Raw genomic sequence first — 21,432 nt, 5'->3', positions numbered from 1 at the left:
GGTATATTGCATTCACTTGGAGACACTCATGATAGACTCAGTAGCAGAGTGCTCTGCAAGGCTGCTCTTTGCAGCCAATATTCTGGGGGAATATGCTAACAGTTGAGCACTAGACTGTTTGCCAGTACCAGCATAGCTGTTTAGGTCTAGTTTAGAGCCAGAGCTGCGTGGCACAACACTACGTAGGAGCAGGTATACTCTGCTCTCATTCTTAGCTCCAGTGCTCCTGGGAGAGGGCCCAGAATAGGAGCGTCTCCGAGCTCCATTCGGTCTTACAGTGATTGGTAGCTAGGATTTGAACAGGTCCAGAATTGAGTGGAAAAATCGGTATGAATGATGGAGCAGAGATCTGAGATGCCTTAGGAGAGGCTGTGCCTTGTTGTACCTGAAGACATACCTTTCCTGTGATTTCTGTGCTGAGCACTGTTACCATGTTAGAGGTAACTGAGGCATGAGTTACCCAGATGAGCAGTGTCAGAAAAAGGAGGATGGTCTATACTGCTTAAAAGAAAAGGATAAATGGAGATAGTATCGTCTTTCCCATACCGCTGGGAAAGCGGGTTAGGCAGCTGGTTGTGAGGTGGGAGGTGAGGGTTCTGCCACGTGCATGGCAGGCAGTGCCTATCGCCCTTCGTCCTTATCACCCGTGGGTGTCTCTGACCCCCTGACTGTTGCAGCAGTGTGCTGGTAGATGAGTTCAGGAGGCTCCTGCCCTGTGGGTCTGCATAACTGCGTAACTAAGGTCCTCAAACCACTTTTAGCTCTGGCAGTTCAATTGTGCCTCAATCCCAGCATGTTGCTCTGGTGCAGAAACCCTTCCACTAACTTTATCCCACAGTAACAGAGAAAGGCTTTGAGCTGGGTTAGTTCTCTCTGTGAGCGGTGGCTGTGGCGGCCACATGTGAGATCAGATGGCATGGAGCAAGGGGGGCCACAGCACTGTCCTTCCTCTGAGATACCACCCTGGAGAGGAGAAAACTCTGAAAAAATGCTTGCACTTTAAAGGAATTTGCTTCATAGTTAGAAGGACCTGAACTCATCTCTTTTCCCAGTAGTGTGGAAAAACTAGTAGGTTCCCATGCTAATTACAGGGAGTTGAGATGGTGGCTCAGCTACAGAGGCCACTCCATTCATTTGCGTAAGTCATGGATATTTATGCAAGACATAATCCACCCCAAGGGTTCAACCTACTCTGTATACAGACAAGCACACATCAGACTCCCAGCTCTGCTTCACCATTTGCCTGTGATGGAGCAGTCCCACTCCTCCTTTTCCTTTACATTGCTTCATTTTCCTCCCCTTCTTTTCTGTCTGTTTTCTCCCCTCTTCTTTACAGCCCAACACCAGATTTTTGTGCTCAACTGCAGCATGATTAGCAAAATAGCCTCATCGGGTCCCTCCTTAAACATCCTTACTTTGGTATGAACTTTGTTTTGTTTCATTTTGTTGTTCTGCCATTGTGCCAGGGAGCAGACTGTCATATAACATTCTGTTTCACTGAAACAGTGCTGAAGTGGGGTATGAATTATATTAATTAACCCCACATTTGCTGGAGTAGACATATACACTGATCTCCTCACATACATGAACAGTACCCACCCATACGGTTTCCTGCAACTTGCTGAAGCTTCCACTTAGCTCAGAGAGCCCCAGCTCTAAACAGAGTGCTGTGATGTTTTTATTGCGTCCCTTTTCATGAATCTCCACACCTTTATTTCTTTTTATGGACTCTCCCGCCTTGTGAGATATGACTGAAGGATGTTTAGAGTTGGAGACAGGAACTCCAGAGTTACCAGTATTTTTTCTTCCCCACTGAATTACAACAGGGCCTTGGGGCAGTCTCTTAATCCTAATTGACTTCCTGAAGCATCTGAATCCAAATGCTGGGACCTAGGAGCACAGGTGTGTTTTTCCAGAGGTGCTGAACAGTTTGGCTTGCACTGAAGTTGGCAGTTGTTGATGTCTGTGTTTCTGGGAAGGAGGTCACTTTTATTTAAAGAATCTAAACCTGGACTCTGGAGACTACCTGGAGCATTGAAAGACATTGAAAGACATTAGTAAACACAGCTTTTGTGTAGATATGGATTTAGGCTTTTAGGTTCCAGATTTCAGCTGGGAAATGTTATGACTCTTCTTAGGTCCTGTTTGTACAGTGCCCTGCTTCTCATATGTACGAGAGCAAGTTGGTGGTATTACAGCAAGGCCAAGTTAGCCTTGTCGGCATTAAACATTGCTTTAAAAGCCCTGTAGGAAAAGGGCTAGTGTACAGTTCCTTCTTTCTCATGGTGTGTTTGTGCTTCATGCAGTGGAGCATCCCTCCCCCATGCAGTCCACCTCCAGTGCAACCCCTCCTCATCAGCTCTGCCCTGTTGTGAAGACATCAATTCTGTTATTTCCCCATCTTGACCTGAATTTTAAATACCTCTTTGAAGGTTTCCATCTTCCCTCCTTTGTTCTTTGTGTTTGGTTTGGGGGTTCTTTTTCCTCACTTCACACCTACTCCTTTGCAATTTTTATGCTCTCTCATCTTTCTGATTTCCCTGATCAGTACGTGAACCCAATGCATTCAGATTGAAGTCCTGACTTTTAATTTATTAAATAAGGAGGTGGAAGGTGAAGGTCTGTGGGCGAGCAAAACTAGCTCGCCTAGTCTTAATAAGCATGGAAGCAGATGCTGTCTGCTCTGGGCTGGTCTTATTTGCAGAGCCTGAAATGCTTGAGGGAAAAATTAGGCAATGAAATGCGTCCTCCACTGAGGCCACCAGTACAGGGAGGAGTCTTGTAGTGAGTTGTCTGCTGCTTCAATCTCACTGTTGTAGGCAGACAACTGAGGACATCCTGTTATTGGGACACTCAAGAAAACAAGGATGCTGTTGCTGTAGAGATGAAAAATGCAAGTTCTTGAATCTCACCTAGTCACACTGGGTGTCCTGAGGGGTTGAATGGAGTTATCTGGGGTCCTGCTGAGCTTTCTTTTCAGAAAACAGGATCTGGGTAATGAGGTGTGACTTGTAAATCAGGGAAGGCTATGTGGTACGCAGGTGAACTGATGTATGTGCAATAGATGATCACAAAATCTGTTTGTTACATAAAGATTTGTATGGGGAAATAAAAATAAATAATCAAAGTAGAGTTGAGGGAAAGAAGGCAGCCAAGGATGACATGATACTGCTTAAAGCATAATAGGAAGGCAGAGGGGGAGTGTGTGTGCTCCAGTGAGACTTGGGTAACACCAGATCATCATAGTTACTGTGTGGTGCGAGGCCCAGCTGGCAGGTTTCCCCATGCTGTGAACCATCTAGACCTGTCCTGGCAGTACAGTACACCATGTGTATTTGAGCTTACTGTGTGCCACCTTGCAGCATGAACCTGTCCTAACATACAGCAGTGATAGAGGCTTACAGAGGACCAAAAATTACTCTGATACATTAAACACTGAGGTTGTTTGGTGTCTTACAACTTGGGTGTAAGCCTAGGGAATCTCTTCTTTCAGTGTTGTCTACTCAACAGGTGAAATTGTGGAGGTAAATGGCAGTTTGCTGGCTGGCCAAAACAGAGTGGAAGAAATCACTTGCTGGCTCCAGAGTGGTTTTAAAAATGGGCTCTGTGATATGAAATGCAACAGTGTAGGGATAGTGCAATAGGGAGTGCAATACTGAACCATTAACTCTGATCCAGCACAGCTCTTACATATGTTTAACCTGAAGTCTGAGTAATCCCATTAAAATCAGTAGGGCTAATCACTATTGTGCTTTGGGCTTTGGACACACTGAACAAGATTTGGGCTGTACTGCCAGAAACTGTAACACCTACTGTCATCCCTCTCACCCCCTCCCCCCCCCCTTTTTTTTTTTTTTTTTGGCAACAACTGTGGGACTTGTGTGGGCATTTATCTTGCAGGTGTGAAAAAGATAAAGGAAAGACTCATCTGGCATTTGCCTTCTGGTCCTGCTCCCACTAAAGACCTAGGTAACTAGGAACATGCACATCCCTTTATTCAGCTTCAAGGTCAGATGTGAGTTTCAGAGTACATAAATGTCACCATGTCACAGTAATACGTGTGGCATGGCAGTTAAATATTGTCTTTTTATAGATCAAGAGATAGGCCAGCCAACTATTTGGGCCATTCTCCATGTGTGTAAAAAATTCCAGATTCAAAATTAAACTTATCCTGTAGATTTGATGATCGGGTTTAGTTTTTGGAGAGATATCAAAAGTGTGAGCATTATTATAAAAACTTCTACAAAAGCTAGGCAGTGTAAGCTGTTATTCATAAGTAGATGTGAACAAAGCTGGAAATGGACAGTTGCATGTGGCTGAAGAGAAACAGTATCGCTCATCATGTCATGAAACAGGCATGTTTGTCTTTTTGACTAACAAAGCAAAGAATAAAGTTTAAAGCAATGCCGTGTGACTGGGAAAGACTAGAAAGGAAGTAAGAAGGTTGTGTGTACACAATATAGTTAAAACATTGTGCTTAGAAAGTTGGAGTAGATCACAACAGCAGTAAATTATTTCATTGTGTGTTCTGTGATTTCTCAGAAAAACATAAACCACAGCTTATAAACAGTCAGAATTGCCACTTGGGTTAGACCCTCTGCTGCTGCTCTGGGATGATTGACAGAGTGAGTAGGAATGCAAAGCACAGAGTGTTCCCTCCACTAGAAAAATCTTGATACATTTAAGGTTTCTTCAGCCAGAAGCTGAAGGGGTTGAATCCAAGTGGCCATATTTAATAGCCACTGACGAATCTATTTTTGAGACTTTGTCTAATTCTTTTTAAAATGAATGCCTACTTTTCAGCATCCATCACCCTGTGGCAGTGAGTTCCACAACATTTTGGTATTTGTTAAAAAAGGTACTTTCTGTCCCTTTGCCTGCTACCTCATGATCTTGTGGTTCACTGTCCCCATGTTGTGAGGAATGGTCATTGACTCAGCCTTTTCATCACTGATCATGATTTTATTTATTTCTCTATCAAACTGCTTTTTGGCCATTTTTTTTCCCCTTTTTTTTTTTTCCCCTTTTTTTTTTTCCCTTTTTTTTTTTTTTTTTTCTGAAGAGTTCCAGTTATTAAGTCTCTTTGTATGATTTAGCAATGATTGAATGCAGTTTCTATTAAACATAATACTTCCTAATGAAGTCATTTGCTCATTAATGCCTTCAATTCACCAGTGGGGGCGTTGAGATTTGTATGGACTTTTTATCAACTATGGAAGGAATATGGAAGGACTTAATGCATAAGGTATATGCAGTATCAGAGTGTGTGAAATCTGAAGCCAAAGAGAATTTTTTCATGCTCAAGGAGTGTTAGCAATATGACAGTAAACTACAGGTGGGTAGAAAACAGAAAAACTCAGCGTTCCTTTTTAAATTAATGGTAAAGGAGGAAGAAAATACTGTTAGTGTACCTGAATTTATCTAAGAAGTAGCAATTTATAATAGAAATCCCATATCTTTGGTATGAATAAAATGGAATATAGATTTTTTTCTGTTTTTGCAGGATGGATGGCAGAGCTAGGGAGGAAGCCCTGAAACCAGAAATACAGGGTGGACAGAAAAGGGAGTGCATGGGTGACATTTTGAAAGCAAAAGATATGGTCTGCGTAGCTCCATTATATTGAAGAGGATTTGCATGTTCAAATGACAGGGCTGCAAGATAGTTCGTGTCTCTCAGAGCAGCAGAGCTGGGACTGGAGAATTGAGGGAAAGGAAGGTGCTTAACAGCACCTAAGTGAACTGGTTGCTATTTTACACAGGACACCACTGGCTGATATAAACCAGAGTGTAACCTGTCCTGAACTGATAACCTGAAAATACTACCAATTTACTTTCCTTTGCTCTGGTGTGGATAATAATGGCTGCTCTCCTCCCAGCACTTGCCTCCTTTGGGACAGGCAGCCTCACTGCCTCAGGCTGAAGGGGATAGCACCAGGGGCTGCATTAATGGTGCTGTGCCTGCAGTCCACTGAAACACCCAGTTCCTTAAAGTGAATGGTTGCACTCAGCTAATGCAAATGCCTGAAACCTCAGGGAGATGAAAGCAGCAAAATCAATGTGTCAACATAAAGCATGGTCCATTTAGGTTTAAACATTTCAGTCAATTTCAATTAATCCCGTAGATCACAGCGAAATAGTAATTTTCATCGTTCTTGTATGACATTTATTATTAGCCTGACATTTTTCATCATTATTATACCAACACCTTTACCTGAAGAAAACAAAATGTTTTGCTCAAGTTGAAGGGAAGTATGTTGGAATTTACAACATTCAGGAAAGTAAGAGAAATTAATTTTCTTCATTTTATTCCAAATTAAAGCAAATGTGGAAATGCCAGAATTTCCAGTGGCATGCATGTATTGTAGGCATCTTGTGTTTATTATTACTGCTCTGCATGCCTTATTTCTTTTCAGCTCTTTGAGATGTGGCTGGCCTATCTAGATGCTACTGAGCAGGAAGAACCAGCCAGCCCATGCAGTGCTGAGCCCTTGCCCACTTCTGCCCTTTGGGATGCCTGTCCTGTTTTCTTCAGGTTCAGTGCCCTTCTTTCAATGATGATAGAAAATCAAATTCTCAGTGAGAGGGGACTCTCTGTGCTTGGGATTCTGCTGCTGGCAAACCCAGAAGTCAGTCTTTACTAACAGGATCTGGGCTCAGATTTTGGTTGCAGACAAGTCAATTTGACCAGAAATATGCCAGAGTGACCTCTCAGCTCAGACACGGGGCAGCAGTGGGTGCAGTGATCTCTCCCTCTTGGCTCATAGACACTATAGTTGAACCCTCCAAAGGTAACTGTAGTTTTAGGAAATTAAGACTTTTAAAGCTAAAGGCAGTGAGCAAAACGAAAAATTATATAATGTGTTGTGGATATGTTCTATCATGTGATGTGGGATCATGAAGTTGGGGAATACAGGCCTAGGGAAATCCATATTCCTTGGATATGGCATTGCTGTAGACTTCAGTGGGAGAAGGAGCTGCCTTCTGCAGTATGTGGAAGACTGAAGGTATTGCCAACAGTAGAAATACTACAAAAGTCACTACTGGTGGTGTTATGCTTCAGATTGCTCAACTATCCCATCAAAAGACTGTCCTTTAAAATTTGCAAAGCGTTTACAACTTTTCTTCAATAATGCTTTATAGCTAGTGCTTATGTTGTGTACTAATGTAGCTGACGTGTTGGATAAATCTCAGCCAAGGGAGGGACAGGTAGTTATGAATGTCTCCTGAAGCACTGAAGGGAGTCAGGAGCCAGCTTCCTCCCTGGCTGTCCTTGCAGTGGCATACCGGGCCGACACACATAATGAATTTATGTGTGTGGGCAGAGCAGCCCGTGTGGCTCCGTGGAGTCACGTCTCCTTACCACGAGCAAGTGCATGGAGGGCGGGAGGATGGAGCAGGGAGCACATTAATCTTTTGACTCACCTTCTCATCTGTAAATTCCTTTCTTTGCAGGATGAGAGGGAGTTACAAGAAAGAACTCTGAGCCTATGCCATGTTTCTCTGGCGCTTGGACTCCCAAATCAGCCGTGCTTCCTGCACAGTGTCTTACGCTCTGGCTCTGCTCTCATCTCATGCACACCGGCCAGAGGAAGCATAGTCAGAAGCTGAGCTTCCTGTGGCTGCCCTGCTCAGCATCTATTAAATTACATTATTGGCCTCTGTGACCCCAGAAGGACATGACTTTCAAGGCAGTATGAACGGAGGGACAAGTGCTTGGTAGTTCTGATGGTGATGAGGTTGACTGTTATCTGGGAGTGACAGACCTGTCACGCCAACATGGCCATCCTGTTCTTGGCTCGGTGGTGGCGGTGTGTAAAGAAGGCAATGTGCACAGTGAGGTTCCTTCAGCATCATTAGCTTGCCACACAGGAAAGCAAGGGGGGGGATTCATGTCCCAGTGGTACATGTCTGTGAAAGGGGTACCTGCAAGTGAACCAGGTCTTTAAACTTTCTTTGGGGTTGGTGGAGATCCCATCAATGCAGGCACAGCAGAGCCAACATAACAATTCATTTCATCCTGATAGATAAGCCTATGTGTTATTTGTGTGCTTGACACAGAGCACAACTGTGCTAGATACTCAGGGTTAAAAACCAGCATAGGTCTAACTTCCACCAAATGGGAATTTGGCCCAGACATTTCAGATTTTGCTGTCATGGTCTTTATTAAAAAACTTCCTTAATTCTCTAAGTGCTGTCAGAGTCCAGGCCTCTTCCAGAAAAGCCCTCTCTGGCATTGCCACTGCTTTTGTGCCAAGAACATCATGAGGTTACACCGATTCACACCTGTAGTGACTCAGTAATGGGTCAGGCCGCATCGCTGTATCCAGGTGCCAGCAAACTGTTCAACATTTGATGCCAGTTGGCAGAGCCTCACTGAATACCTCAATCACACTGGGCCAATGATGTCTTTAAAGGCATCGTGCCACCATGACGAGTAGCAGCACTTTCAAACTTCAGGTCATGAATTCTTGTCTTTTTGTTTTTCAGGCAGATGTTTCAAAAGAAAAGAAAAGACAAGAAAGAGCTGATATTATCACCATGTTCTTATGCTGTACACCTCGTAATACAGCAACTGAATTTTTAATTGTCCACTTAGTTCAAAGTGTACCATCTTCGAGTCCAATTTTAAAATTTTTTATTGCTAGTTATATCTCAAGGAAGTGTCTTCCTCTGCTCTGGATTCATCAGGATCTCTTGCATAATTGTCTGTGTAAACATCTTGCATGTCTCTGTGTGATACCAGTGCTCCCCAAGCTCCCAGCCCCCTCCTTGTGTTCCCCACTCTGCTCTCCAGAGAGGAGTTACACAGCTTCAGCTTCTCCAGGTCTGCCTAAGAGACATGAGCTTAGTTCCTGGCCCTGGTTGTTGTTGGTAGATGTGGATGGCGGTGGAGGGTGGAGCTGTTTCCCTCCTAGCTCCTACCTGTTTCACTTCATTGTGGTATGCTGTCCATCCAAAACCTCATGGCTGCCCACATCTCTGAAGCTTCATTTTGGTAGAGACACTGATAAAGTGAGGTCTGTGGTGTGCATTTTTGGACTGGCATGTGAGTGAATTTCCTGTATGGGAATGAGGGTGTGGAAGATAAGTAGGAAGATGGGAGAAAAATGCCAGTGTGTGCAGAATGCCATTTTGCAAGGTTGTAATTGGTGATCTCAGATGTCTCAGACATGGCAGGGATATTCACACAATATGCTTCCAGATTAAAGTGCCCTGCTCTGATGTTTCCCTCATGGGCAGCAGACTTAATTACACTTCAAAAACTTTAGAGTGGCATATGTTTGGTCTGTTGGCCCCAACACCAGAAGGACTGCCTGAAGGAACAAGAGAGATCTTTTACTCTCCTTGGTGCTCTGTGATTGCCGGGAGCTGGCTCAGCCCACTGTGTAACTGCTGGTGGCCTGGGGGATGCAATGAGTGTTGGGGGAGCTTCCAACAGCAGATAGCCTTCTCCTCTGACAAGGTACCTCCTTTAATTTTCTAGGGCAGCTCTCTGCTGAAGTATACAAGAGAATCACAGTATCACTCAAAATGGATGCCTTTGACTCTGCAGGTCTCAGCAGTCCTCTGTACTCGTGGCTATCTGGCCCAAACTCCCATGCTAAACCATGAACTTTTGCATTTTGACCCAAAAATGTTGTGTACACTCATGGGCTGTGACCAACTATGCTGAGAAAAGCTCAGAAAAGTGAAGTCTCCTTCAAGGAGACGAACAGCTGTGTACTTTGCCTAGCACTGCCATCCTCTTTGGGAACATCTGTTTTTTGACCACTGCTATAATTAATAAATGTAGTCCAAATGTAGTACCGTGTCCTTGTTGAAGAGGTTAGAGATAAAGCTGTTCCTGGGTGAGAGTCACAGGTCGACTTTGGAGACTAAAGAGCAAGGTAATCAATTACCACAAGCCTGCCTGTAGGCCTTTTGTGAAGCTGGCTGCTTTCCATAGTAGAAATAATGGCAATGTCCTTTGCCAGGTAATTTTCCAAATGATTATTTTAAATAATATGTTGCTGTGATCCAGCAAAAGAGTTTTGAGATTTATTAGAGCATTTGTCACTGAGAGGAAAAGCAGCCGGTGAACTCTGTGGGCTGGCAGTAAGCAGCATGGGGCAAGTGGCACATAAAATACTGAAGTCTCTAATTACTCAGGTCCACTCTGTGTTTGCAGAAAGGGGAGACAGGGACATACATCTCACCCCTCAGTGCTGTCTGCCAGCATCACAGGTCACCGAGCAGATGGTACCAGAGCTGTTCTGAGGTGGCAGGAGACATGGAGGGGGTGGTTGTGATAGATTGCTCCTCTCTCTTCCCTGGGCAGGTCTGCACAAAAAGCAAAGGAGGTTGTCGGGTCCTAGATCCATTGCCCCTTCCTGTGGTAAAGGCTGAGACAGAGCCCTGCTTGAACAATCTGGCTTGAAACTGAAGATTGTGGCTTTGCATAAAAACCAGCTCAACCAAGCCCTGGAAAATGCGCTCTTAATGGGTGCTTCAGGTTACTCTGGCCATGTGCCTGCTTTTATTCTATTTTATTTTTTAAAGGAGGAATTATGATATCATAAACCTAGTGTACTTTTGTCACTTCTTGCCTGTTTCTTGCATTTTGGAGCAGAAGGGGGAAATCTGCAGTTGGTTCAGGACTGACAGGTATCTTATAAACTAATATCTTGACTTGTTTTCCCATTAAAATAGCCTTTTGTGGCTTTGTCATTGTTGAGAAGGTGCTTTTCTAGTGGTTTTTGTCACATAGCACTGCCAGGGTGGAGTAAAAGAGCCTCACTGAAACAAAATCAGTCTTGTGGTTTGAGAAGAGAAAATACACGTACTCATAGAAACACATAGCAAAAAAGTGCATGTCTGCATAATAATAATAGCATTTTCTCCCTCTTCTTCCTCCAGGTTATCTTGCACCCAGAAACCTTCCCAGTGCAGGCTTCTTCCCGTTCCTGCAAACCGTGCTGTGTGATTCAGATGCCAGATGTAAAGGCACACCATACACACCAGAAGATCTGCTGCCAAGTCTTAATGACATCTCATCTCTCAGACTGTAAGGGAACCTGAATATATCTGGGTGTTGCAAGCTGTAAAGCAAAACTTTCTTTGAGGTGGAGGAAGCAGACATGCACATCTATATGTGCAAGTGTGTCCACAGCAGATATATCTCAGATATCTGTTATAACACATACAGTCTCAGATATCTGAACACTTAGAAATGAGAATGTGAGCTGCAACATGGGACACTTTAAAAATGTATATATACTAGGGACAGTAATGTGCCAGTTGATCCAGGCTTGATAGTAGAAGAGAATTTTACTCCCTGAGCAAAATGCTTCTGCTTACCCAGATCAGATCAAAGAAACTTTTTTGAGTGATTATGGGTCAGGTCCTGCAGGGTGTCAGTGGATAAGACTTGCACCAAGATCAGCCCAGCGTGCTCATCTGACATTGTGGCAATCGTTTCAGGACACTTTGGGTGGAAGTGGAAAGTGTTCCCCAAAAGCTCTAGTTTGACATACTTTGACAAAGTCTAGTTCTGGACTTTGAGCTCCTTCAGTAGATCCTCCAGGTGCCAACCAGAATGGCTGTAACTGATGAAAATGAAGAAGCATTTTTTTTCCCACAAAAGCATTTAGATTTGCAGCATGGAGCTGACTGGGCATGTTTTATTGGAATGTCAGTTTGTTGAAATTATAAAATGTTCAGTGAAGGCATTTCGATATCATTGATGCTCCAGTTGAAGCCATGTAGCGTTTGCTCTGAGACATGCCAGCCGGGGTTGCTTCTACATCTTGGCTGCCCAGTTCTGGCACACCATCACAGAACATGCTACTCTGTGGCCTGGCTGGTTAATGGAGAGCTGAAAATCTGGGTGTCTTGTTGACAAGGTCCCTGGTTGCTTATCTTTGCTTTCAGGTGAGAGGCTGCTCCATAGTGGCTATGTCAGAGCCTCAAAATCCTGAGTTTGAGAGTCCGAAGAGCTAAGGCAGGCCCCTTGCTTTCCACCAGAGAGCCCAGCAGGGAGGATGGGGGATTCAGGGGTTGGTGTCTCCTCAATAGCCCTCCTTAGTCAGTGCAGAGGGACTGGTATTTCCCAGGCTAAGACAGTGGCCAGGATCTCTCCATTGGTTAGAATGCATCTGGATGACTAAATATGTGGATGACTGAAGTTACACAAGGTGAATCCTAATCAAATTCAAGGTCACACAGCAGAAGAGGGCAGTGTCACAGAAACTGAATGCCTAGATTCACAGCTCTTCACATGTTTCCTCAGTGTCATTGTTTTTCCCTGGGCATGTTAAACAATGGTTAATTTGGGGTATTGAAATGAAGAAATGGGAACTTCTAGCTCCAAAGCTGGAGGCCTTCCATGGGTTTCAATAGTGACAAATCCTATTTGTTTTCTGTTTTTGGTTTCTGTACAGCTGTTTAGGAAATAACTGTTTTTTCCTGCCAACTGAAAATCAAAGGATTTGGCCAAACTATAGCTCAAGTCACATGAGTCATTAATAAGCATCTCGACCACTACTGATGCTAAAATTTGGCTGTGTGAAGTATCACATAACTATATGGGTATACCTACCCTTGTGTGGTCAATGCCAGCTTTAGAAATATATTTTGTTCTACAAGAAAAACCACTCAACTATTAAGAAGTCACAGAAAACCTAGCAGGATACAGCAGAGTATAAAACCTCAGCAGAGGGTTGACTGGGTAGGGGAAAGCTCAAGAAGCCAACATGAATAGATGCAGCTCTATCCCAGGAGCAGAATCACCATGGGTGAGTTTGTCATAAAGGCAAAGTATTTGAGCTGTGGCCCTTCACTGTCTGGACATATTATTGCATAATATTCTAGAGTTTGCAATATTCAGCTAACCCAGAGTAGTTTTTTTTCCTCCTCTCATGGTACAGCTCACTAAAGCTCTTATTAAACTGTTTTATAACTTGCCCTAAAACTGTGTCTTACCAGTGGCCAGCAGAGAAAATGATCAAGTTTCTCATCTTTGATTCTGTTCCTTAGAAGCATTTACCAAGGTGTGCAAGACAGTCACTTGAGATTTCCCTTAATAAAAGGGAACTACATACAAAACCTGAACTCAACACCAACATCTTCTACCCTTTCTTTTCACCTGTAGTGAAATGTTTGGGAAGGGTGAAGTAAGGTCCTGATGTCTTGAAGGATTTCTTGGTAGGGGCATGCAACCTACTGTTACTAACATCAAGGCCTCTCTGCTCAGTCCAAGTGCCGTTAACAGTGCCATGAAGTACTACATGTTTCTGCTGCTGAGCCTTATGTTGTTGGAGGACAGAGCAGGACTTGATACAATGATGCCTTCTTTTCAGAAGTGGGCATTTGTTTAAGATTTGACCAAATACATATGTCAAGTGTTGCCTTTTCCTTGGTGTCCCTGCAAAGCAGGCAGGAATCTGGTTCCCTCTGTCTGTTTCATGTCCAAGAGCACTGCAGTGTGCTTCCCCAAATACATGACAGGCCTCTAGAAGGAACCAGAGTTTTGCACAACCCAGATTTTGACACACCTGCTATGAAATCCAGCTATAGACCCATTCTGAATCATGCAGTAGTTAAGTGTAAGCTCAATCATAAGAAACAATGTGAGTTGTTACAGCTGTCTTCTTTATTTTTTAAATCCTTTTTTCTTTTTCATCTTGCTTTTCTTCCTTCCCCCAGTAAGCAGAGGAGCTCATCCAGTGTGGCCAAGGACAACCATCCATCACCACGGAGTGCAGAGGTTCCTAAAAGCAGAAACGCTTCACTGGGTAGGTTATTCGCTGCTCTGCAAAGTTCTGGTCTTTAAAGGCTGATCTTCTGAAGCTCTCTGGACAGAGATGCAATTCTTAGAGCTCTGCTAAAATGATTTATGTGTTCTATACAGGCACGTGACCATGGCCATCACATTAGTGTAAATTCTTGGGAATAATTACAAGTAACTAACTGTAGGAAAGACTTTTGGAAATTGGCCAAGAGAACAGGATTAAATTGTTGCGCTTCACAGGAGCAATGAGAGATCACAGACTGTTTGGACATTAATTAAAGACCTGGCTATTTATGGAATATTGCCCTTTTACTGCCCACAAATTGTCCATAAACAGCTTATGATTTTTTTCAAATGTATTTTTTATTCACAGTTATCCAGCAAATAAGTCTTCTTCTGTGCCACAGTGAATATTTATTGTTGGCAATGTTCTCCTCTGATGTGATTCTCTTTCCTGAAGGAACTTTCAGACTTAAATTTTCCATAAAATCATCACAATTATTATTTATTGATGGTAATGGCTAGTACTGTCCGCAAGCCATCATGATGGATAGTCCTTTCTCCAGGGAGCTCACGGTCAAATGAATGATTACAGATTTGCATTCTGTGACTGTTCTGCCCCAGCCGTTCACTGTTCCAATTAGCATTCCTGCCAATGCACTCACTCTTTGGTGTACAGGCAGAAAAAGGCAGAACACAAAAGGGACTGAACACAGAGGCATGGGGAAAAATAATTCATCGGTGAACAGTTTTGGGAACTATCAACTCATGTTGATGGCTACAGATGGTCAAGGAGGAACTCAGTTCTATATCTTATTTAAAAAAATAAAATAAAAATCATAGGTCATAGCTTCTGCTGGTGTAAGCTGTCATAGTTCCTTTGGTTTCAGTGAGCTCTGTTGTTTTTGGAGTGCAGCGCAGTGCAAGTGTTGGCTTTGGTGTGTGTCAGCTGGGGACCTGGCAGCATGCCACCATGTATATCGGGCAGCAGTGCTCCAAATCTGTCAGAGCTGTTTCTGAATAACGAGTACCACCCACTGGTGCCAAAGACACCTGGAGAGTTCTCCCTTACAGGGCTATCAGCTTGAGCTGATGTGGGCTTCCTTGTAAGGCTACCCATCTCTCTTCCTGCAGGGGGGAGCTGCAGGACTGGAGAAAAGATGTGGAAATTAATGTTGAACTGCAAGCTGATAGTTAAATGCCTTTAATTTAAAAAAGTTACAGAAGGAAATAATGTAATCCAGGGTTTAATTACATCAGAAAAGTCCTTAAGCAAATAATTACAGGATGCCATTGGCTGTACCTTTGGAAACAAATTAATAATGATGGCATGCCCAAAGCTGTAGTCGGCTATCCTGTGTCATGGTTTGATGTAGCAAAGAGGTTAAAAGACATTAAGTAAAATACAGCGTTTCAAACTGTATTGCAGCATTTGAGGATTTGGTATCTCATGGAGAAAATACCCTTCAGAATATTTCATCACCATCCAACTTGACTTCCAGCATCAACAAGTTCAACAAAATCCTCAATTTTGGGAAGGTAAGTCTATATTTGCATAACAGCCAACCGTGACCATTTATGTATTGTCATATTTCAGGAGTCAGAAGCTCAAAGTACCAACATACAGCTTTTATTGCTTTTGGATCTCCCCTATTATGTGAATGTGCTTTATTTTGGGAAGAGGAAGACAGTTATTGTGGGTGGACTTTTAAGCTTTGTGGGAAGTTTATTATTCTCTAAGCAGAAACCAGATAAAGTAAACACCTTGGGACATAATACTATGAATTGCCAAATATGGTCGCGCACACTATACCCTGAGATATTTTGCTCAAAACTTGTGTGAGTTAAAGTGTTTAGAGTGTGTTTTCTTTCATGTGAAATTAAAGATATGATGTCACAGGCTTTTCCATTCAGTTTGTTACTCGCCTACAATACTCCTGCAGTGGCATCAGGGGCACTCTGTGTTTACTATGTAGGTATTGACTACATACAGGGAGAACTCCTTTGTATCAGAAACTACGTACCATGTAATGACACCAGTATGCTTATGTTTTTGTATTAAGGCCTACAAACACGCACACATTTCTGTTTGTCTATAGGAGAAGTCTGAGGGATTTCAGCGACACTGTTCACCTGCTAGAATTCTGTATGTGTTTAAGTGCTTGTAATGACAATGCTTTTCAGATGTCACTATTATACCCCTTAAAAAAAGTCTTATCACTGCGTTTAAAACCATCTCAAATAGAGTGTTGCTTTAAAGCTACCTTTAACATTACATCTTACTTTTAGAGCCAGACCAAATATTCAACTGCAGCAAATCTCAAAGTCATTCTGTGTGAGGTCATGTTGCGATACATAGCACATCTCAATCTCACTGAAGAGAAGATGGCAGCCAATATCCACCAGACATTCTGCTTTACTGACTCATCACTTTTAGAGTCATTTACCCAAGAGTTCAGAAATCAGCTCTCTCAGGTAAGTGCCTGGGACCTTTCCTAATATCTGCAGCTAGTAGCTGTGTTAGTTCACACACATTACTGCAGTGTTTGGGAGATAGAACGTGATGCCACCTGGCTAGGAGTTGCTTATCTCTATACCAAAGTGCATGAAGTGCATGATTAGGCCGAGCTAACTTTTGTGAATGGGCTTAGCACAAAGACCTTAGAGTTGAGTACACAACTCAGAAAGGCAAGGACATCCATCCATCCAATAGTGGTCACTAAGGGTTCTCACTGTGCCTGGCTCTTGTTTCTCCTCTTTATTTGCCCTGCTGCAGTGACAGGTAGATAGAGCAATGTGAAGATGTGGTGTAAATAAGAATATGTAAAGCTAGGGGAGGCAATAAATTTAATCATGTATTACCTCAGCCGTATAACTTTGTCCAGTAGCTCCTGCATCTGATCCAACAATTCATGATTGAAGCAGTACCTGTCTTTGGGAAAGCTATGTAATTAAAGCAAATGAATCCTTTAAAGGTATTACCTTCTTTTTTTGCCAGGATGAGAACTAATATTAATTTTTCTTGTATCCCTAGTCTTTGGACTGTTTGGGACATTGTGAATCGTAGGGCTTGTCTAAACAGAGAGTTTATTGTACAATCTGGGGTGTGAAGGTAAAGCACAGTCACTCTCTTGGTTATTGCCTGTCACTAGAGTCCTTTGAATGTATTGTTTGTAGAGTTGTGTACAAGTGCAGTGCAAGCTGGAAAACATAAAAAGACCCACCAACAGCAAGGGTTCTTGTGCTTAAATAATTTCTTTCATTGTTATTTGTTAAGGTGCAACACAACCCACAGTACCAGGCAGCATTCGTCAATGATATGGTTGCGTTTCTAAAGCTCATCTCCCAAGTGCAGAATGACACCTCCCTGTGGCATCTCCTTTTGCTGGCCCCAGATGTGTTTCAGGGCAGCATGCAACTGCAAGACGTAATTGATTTCCTTCAGAATCCAAGCAGGTAAAAATACAGAAAATGCCAGGAGAGGCCCTGCAAGTTGGTGGGTTTGTGTATTGAACTCCGAGGACATCACCTCTCATCTTGAATAAAGGTTGTTAGCTTCAAAGCATGATTTATTTGGGCGATGATATGGCTCCGTACTAAAACATCTCTGAAGTTCTCTATGGACAGTGAGCATTGTTTGAATTTTCAGTGACTCTTGTGTCAGTTTTTAAATGGAAGATTGGTATGAACTCTTAGTTTTCTTTCAGCCTGCTTAGAGTCACTGTTATACCCATGTGCAGATAGAAAAGGTGGTGAGTAACAGCCACTGACTTTGGTTGAAGAAAGGCCCTCCTGCCTGGATAGTTGTTCTGCTAAAGAAAGCAGCTGGCTCCTTCTTTCTGGAAAAGCACAGAGCCAAATTAAAGTTGCTCTGGAACACCTCAAGCATTTTTAGGGGAACCATAAATATATATTTTTTTAATTGATTACCTGATTTACTGCTGTTTTATCTTTTCAAGATGGGTCCCAAGAAAGCAGAGAAGAGAGGGAGCCTACTTTTTAGCATATGACCTTTGAATATGTTTGGCTTTAAGATGGAAGAACCAGTTACATTCTTGCTCAACGGTTATATGAAAAACAGAGATGGCTTAACTGCATTAACTGTGCTGAAATATTCGATTCTGTATGCAGCTAGGACAATAAAAACTCTTCTAAAATGGGCTTAGCCTTGAAATCCCTTTCCTCATCAACAGTTGGGCTAACTGTCATTGATCTTTAGAAGACTTGAGTTACTCAAGGAGTTAGGGGACTCCTTCAAATCATCTGTGTATATGACTGACACTGCTACAAATTATTCTGAATACTCCACTTGTTACAGCACATGGAGAACAGCAAGAAACTGCGTGTCTTCAGACCTTTTTTTTTTTGTTGTTGGATATATGAGCAATTAGGTATGATGCCAAAACAGATTGTGGAAACTTTGCCACTTTGTTTACACCCAGACTTAGAGGGACTCATTTTTCACCACCGGCATGCTGCCAAGGCACTTAAAAACCTGTGCATTTAATATCCAGGTAATTTGCCATACTGCATTGTGAGAACTATTTGTAAATTGTAATGTCCTTATCCTTAAAGGAGTCAGTAGCAGTGTGGCAAGAATTTTAATTTTATTCAGAGATGTTTTATCCAAGCTGCTGTTTCAGTCACATGATTATTGCATTTGTTTGCATTTACTGGCTTTCAGAATTGAGCCTGAGAACTAGCACTGTTTGAGTGCCCAGGAAGAATTAATATTTACTGTGCTGCTCTGCTTTGCTCTACAGCTGCAGAGCTGGGCAAAGTTATCATAGGCACAACAAAGAGGCACATAGAATTTCATCACCAGAACTGTGCAGTGCTTTTATGCCTAGCATCTGGCAGTGTAAGTGCATGAGTAAAGAATTATTGCAAAGAGATTGCACAAATAGTATTTTTAATGATGCTTGCAAAAGCCCATCTTAGCGAGCCTGGCCATGTCTTTTACTTAGGCAGTACTGACCTCCTAAAGAAATGCTGTACAGAGAATTTTTTTGTAGTATAAATATGAAGATACAGAAGAAAAGAACTTTTACTTATTGTGGCATTTGTATCAACCACGTGATAAACACCACCACTGTGCAACAGTAACTTCGGTCATGAATTCTATAGAAAGTTTAGGAGCTAATCTTTTTACCCTCACAAACCTGGTTTACAGACTGAATTCGCAAATGCTCCTGTTTGTTGCTTTAAGTTAGGTTTTCAGATAAGCATGTAAGCTGAACTTTTTCTCTAAAGCTGATGTCTGCAAAAGCCCTGCAAGACTGAAATAAGTGGGCAATAACAACACTTGTTTCTATTTTTGCTACCTTCTGATCTGTATGATATCCCTCCACTTTTGTTAAGCCTATGCTTCCCTCCTCCTTGGCTCTGCCATTGCCCAACTAAATAAGTCATAACTGCAGTTTCTTCCCTCTCTTCACCCTCTGACTCTTACTAACAAGCACTTCTGCAGAATGGAAATGGTGAGCACCAAGTCCATGAAACCTGCATGAAGACATTATGTTAAATGAGGAGAAAAGAGATCCCTGGTGCTCTGTTCTCAACTAGCAGTCTGTTCCCACAAATCAGCATGTATTTATTCATGCCACTGAAATCAGCTCAGCTAGGTTCTTTGTGTATCACCTGCAGAACTTCAGGCAGGCGAGAGATTGTGCATTTCACGGTGACCCTATGCCTACAGTGAAGAGCTGCTCTTTATACAGGAATAGCAAAAGTGACTAATAATCCCTGTGAAGTTTTCAGTAACCTGCATGCATTGAAGAGACAGTCTTTTAAATGACTTTGTCCATGATACGATATGCCTGATTATCAGCTTGTTCTTTCCTAAGACTGAAAAACATTCCTTGCTTTCCTGTCAGCCTGATTATTACAGTATAAAAGAGGAAAGGAGAATTGGAAATGGTGACAGTTATTTGTGATTGCTTCTTCCTTCCACAGATGTCATCCTCTAGGGATCCCTGCTGTCCCTCGAGCCTTCTCTACTTGCTTCTTGGTTTCTTTTAGGAGGCGATTCACCGCAGCACTGAATCACTAGGCTGGCATATCACCTGAGTATTTTCTAAGATCTATTGTGAGGATTTCAGTGTTCTATAGATTTTAAATAACCCTTTAAATAAATACACCTAATGAGTGACACATATGTTTGTGCTAATATACCACCATGGCTTTTCTATCAAAGCCCTTTGTATTTATATTTTGTGCATGATCAAAGAAATAATTAAAAGCAGGGGCATTGTCTTGTCTGTCAGACATTCTAAGAATGATAGGCTGTACTCCAGCTGTTTCCTATTTGAACACTTGTTTTATTTCTTCTCATAAACCTGTAACCACAATTTATTTTCCTTTTTTTTTTTAATTTTATTTTTTTTTCCCCTTTAGTGTTGTGCTGGCAGCTTGGAATGTCTCTGCATCACCTGTGACTGATGACAGATTCAAAACCGTTCAGAATGGGGTTACAGATCCTCCATACTCCCTGAACTGCTTGGAGCAAGGTAAGACTCCTCCATATAGCCATATCTCTGCTGAAAACCTGTGGTGCTGAGGAGAAGCAAACTGCAGGCTAATAAGTAACCATACAGATTGCATACCGTTCATGGCTCAGCATAATGAATTCTTCTTTCAACTTTTTACAAATGTGAATAAAATATCTCATTTCAAATGGAGAAGTGAAAAAGCTTGGTTTTGTCAGTAGACAATGAATTAACATGAGTTTGCAGTCTCGGTGGGAATGGGGAGTGGCAATTTTTTACCTTGATTTTTTTGGGGGGGTCAAAATGTGCCTCTAGTTGTGGGCTCTGTCAAACTTGCCTCAGTGTATCAAGGTAGGGGCTGGGGCTGAGCTGCATAACAAGCTGTATACATCAAGATTAGCCATTCCCCTAAATCCCTGTCAGCTTGCAGCGGAGGAAGAGTCCTCGACATCCACCTCTAACTGAGGTTATGTGAACGAGCATGAAGGTACAGCATCTAAATGCTACAAGGGACAGTTTAGTAAATACCATCCATTCTCTACTTCTTGTTGGTGGAGATTGTGGACGTTGGGGTGGCTAAGAAGAAAGCAGATTAATGCAGTACAAGTAGGGAAAACATGAAGATGTGAGAGGACTGATCAAGATGATGATAAATGGCTATGTAAGACATAAGTGATGCTGAAGTCAAAACCTGCATGTGGGTAGTAAAAAAGCATTCCCAAATGAAGGGAAAGAAACAATAATAAATATTAGGCCAGCTTGTGCTGCATCACTGATGGCAAAGTGTTCCTAAAGCAGGAGGAGAGCTCCATTAGCACCCAGAGCATTGAGCTGTTCCTGAGATGGAAAATCATTTCTACAATGATAGGCAGCATCCTGACTTCATTCAGATGGCTGGGAAGAGTTATACCCCAAAAGAGCAATCAAATATCTAACCAGGATCTTATAGGATCTTAACTTCATACATGCATGCTATCCTTAACAGTTTTGCTGTAGACCTCTTCTCAGTTTCCAAATTAATGTGATCTTTACTAATATAGTCTTTACATATTTGTTGTAGATAAAGAAAACAATTTGGTGACGACATATATTTGTAATCGCTTTGTTAACTGGAAAGACAATCAGACTTTAGTATTTGAATTGGAGGAAGCTCTGAGGTAAGACATTAGCTAAAGG

General features: G+C 42.3%; 1 protein-coding gene across 1 annotated transcript in view; it reads left to right on the top strand.

Moving 5' to 3' along the window:
* The window catches only part of ABCA12 (ATP binding cassette subfamily A member 12), a 113,019-nt gene that overhangs the window by 35,787 nt on the left and 55,800 nt on the right, over positions 1 to 21,432 (top strand). Inside the window, exons 4-10 of the mRNA XM_026852412.1 lie at positions 10,897 to 11,044; positions 13,684 to 13,772; positions 15,198 to 15,307; positions 16,058 to 16,243; positions 17,046 to 17,224; positions 20,165 to 20,277; positions 21,317 to 21,413. Coding sequence (XP_026708213.1) covers positions 10,897 to 11,044; positions 13,684 to 13,772; positions 15,198 to 15,307; positions 16,058 to 16,243; positions 17,046 to 17,224; positions 20,165 to 20,277; positions 21,317 to 21,413 — 922 coding nt within the window. The remainder of the gene's footprint in view (positions 1 to 10,896; positions 11,045 to 13,683; positions 13,773 to 15,197; positions 15,308 to 16,057; positions 16,244 to 17,045; positions 17,225 to 20,164; positions 20,278 to 21,316; positions 21,414 to 21,432) is intronic.

This window comes from Athene cunicularia (assembly GCF_003259725.1).
Source record: "Athene cunicularia isolate RWA chromosome 7 unlocalized genomic scaffold, athCun1 chr7_part1, whole genome shotgun sequence".
Taxonomy (NCBI): Eukaryota; Metazoa; Chordata; class Aves; order Strigiformes; family Strigidae; genus Athene; species Athene cunicularia.
This window is presented reverse-complemented; position numbering and strand designations above follow the sequence as displayed.